This window comes from Colobus angolensis, unplaced genomic scaffold, assembly GCF_000951035.1.
Source record: "Colobus angolensis palliatus isolate OR3802 unplaced genomic scaffold, Cang.pa_1.0 Scaffold47, whole genome shotgun sequence".
In the NCBI taxonomy this organism is placed as follows: domain Eukaryota; kingdom Metazoa; phylum Chordata; class Mammalia; order Primates; family Cercopithecidae; genus Colobus; species Colobus angolensis.
Genome location: NW_012118154.1, coordinates 1,448,893 through 1,451,348, shown reverse-complemented (window position 1 = coordinate 1,451,348; position 2,456 = coordinate 1,448,893). Strand labels below are relative to the sequence as shown.

At 51.2% G+C, this 2,456-nt stretch overlaps 1 protein-coding gene across 1 annotated transcript in view; it reads left to right on the top strand.

The window, feature by feature from the left end:
• NLRP1 (NLR family, pyrin domain containing 1) overlaps positions 1-2,456 on the top strand; it is a 69,246-nt gene that overhangs the window by 38,497 nt on the left and 28,293 nt on the right. Inside the window, exon 6 of the mRNA XM_011958625.1 lies at positions 322-493. Within this exon, the coding sequence (XP_011814015.1) occupies positions 322-493 (172 nt within the window). The remainder of the gene's footprint in view (positions 1-321; positions 494-2,456) is intronic.

The following is a 2,456-nucleotide window of genomic DNA, read 5'->3' as shown; positions in this document are numbered from 1 at the left end:
AAAAAAAAAAAAAAAAGGTGAGGACAGAGATTATGAGGATCCAAGTCCTCAGGGCCCTGTAGACCAGGAAAAGGACCTTGAATTATACTCTGAGTAATGTGGGGAAATTGGAGGGTTTTAATCAGAAAGGATCAAAACACTATGGTGTGTTTCTATGTCTATCCCCAAGTACCCTGTGCATTTCTGGGGCCTGGGAGGGTTTTCTAAACCCCTGCCTGGCCCACAGGCCTGGCGCATAGTAGGTGATCAATGGGTGCTTATGGGTGTTTGTTGAATCAGCAGGTGAGTAACCTCAAGACCGTGGGCGTGTGTCTTCCACAGGTTGGCCAGCTGTGGCCTCACAGCCGAGGACTGCAAGGACCTGGCCTCTGGGCTGAGACTCAACCAGAAACTGACCGTGCTGGACCTGAGCTTCAATATGCTCACGGATGCTGGAGCCAGACACCTTTGCCAGAGACTGAGTTGGCCGTTCTGCACGCTACAGCGACTGCAGTGAGTGTTCTTGGTGGGCAGGGGGAGGTGGAGGGAACCACCTGCCACCATGAGGCAAGTGGAGGGTAAGGGCAGAGAGAAGGTGAGACCTGCTTTGTGGGAGTGGGAGGAGCCTGCAGGATCTCAGCCAGGGAGTAGAGGCTCAAGGAGGAAGCTCATCCACCCTTGGACAGAGGGAGCGGGCCTCCAGGCTCCAAATACAGCAAGAGAAGCCAAGTTGAGTCAAGGGGCATGAATGCAAGGTGGGGACGGGGCAGAATTTGTGGCCATTTTCACAGACTGCCACAGAGGAGGATGATAATAGTGCCCACTGCATAGCGCTATGAGGATTGCAGCAGTGTTTTTCTATCCCTCTCCTGTTCCCACCAGCTGTGATCTGCCCAGTAACAGGTCCTCTTACTTGGCATGGGGTTCTGCCATGGAGAGCTAAAATCACTGGTGTCCACTGAATTTGATTTTCTATCTCATCCGAGGGGACAGAGCCATCCCCCCTTCCATGTAGAAACAAGTCCGGGCGCAGTGGCTCATGCCTGTCATCCCAGCACTTTGGGAGGTCGAGGCAGGCGGATCACTTGAGGTCAGGAGTTTGAGACCAGCCTGGCCAACATGGTGAAACCTTGTCTCTACTAAAAATACAAAAAGTAGCCAGGCGTGATGGTGGGAACCTGTAATCCCAGCTACTCAGGGAGCCTGAGGCAGGAGAATCACTTGAACACAGAAGGTGGGCATTGCAGTGAGCTGAAATCACATCATTACACTCCAGCCTGGGCGACAGAGCGAGACTTCTTCTCAAAAAAGAGAAGAAAAGAAACAAGAGTGAATAGTTCCCTCTCCTGATCCTGCTGGGCTTCCTCCCTCCATGCACAAAGTTACACATCCCCCTCTGTACACCCGCTCAGGGGGCTGCCTTCCGGGTCTTCTTTTGTTTCTGCCCAAACCCTGAAAGATCCTTGTTTACACCTTGCGAGATCCTTGTTCACATATCACACGTCCCTTCCTTCTTCCCAAGGCCAAACCTCTCCCTTTCCCAGGGCCACTGCCTGCTTCCCCACTCAGTAACCCTGATCACAGTTGATGGGAAGGGAAGCATGGGAAGGGGAGACAACGCGGATCCCGTCCTAACGTCAGGGGTTGGCGATCCCTGGTCGGCTAGGAACTCGGTAACACTTGTAAGATTGAATCCTCGCTACATATACAGAAGACAAGATTGGGTCTCAGAGAAACTCATTATTTTCCCAAAGCCACGCAGCCAGGAAGTAGCTGCACCAGGATTTGAAGCCAGGTCTGACATCAAAGCCTGGTTTTCCGTTTTCCCAGTCCCCTCTCTTAGCGAAGGCCCTGTAACGCTTTGTGATATTTACAAGCTTGGACTGCAGCTGGGTCTGAGCAGACCCAGCTGGGGCAGCCAACAGTTCTAGAAGCAGGCTGAAACCCAAGAGCAGAGGATCCCCAGACAGGGGATCCCCCAGAGACAGCCTACATATATACAACATACAGCAGATACGTAGCCCTTTTCTGGCATAAATGCTGGCACAGCACAAACTCTGTCCTGCACTTTGCTTTATCAGTTAAAATATATGCTGGAGACGGTCCCATCAGTACATACAAAGTCACATCTTTCTTTTTAATCACAGCATGGAATTTCACTACATGGATGTACCATCATTTTTGTCCATCACCTGTTATGAGCAGCCAGATTGTCTCCAGTGTTCGCTGTAAACAGTGCAGCAGTTACCATTCCCCCGTGCGTCCTGAGACCCAGCATATTATCTGTAGCTTAACTTTTGAAAAATAGAACTACTGGGAAAAGGGTATGTTGCCAATTTTGCCCTCTAAAAAGGCCCTACCGGCCGGGTGCAGTGGCTCACACCTGTAATCCCAGCACTTCGGGAGGCCTGGGACCCAGAGCAAGACCCCATCTCAAAAAAAAAGAAAAAGGAGAGAGAAAACAGACCCAGGTGTAC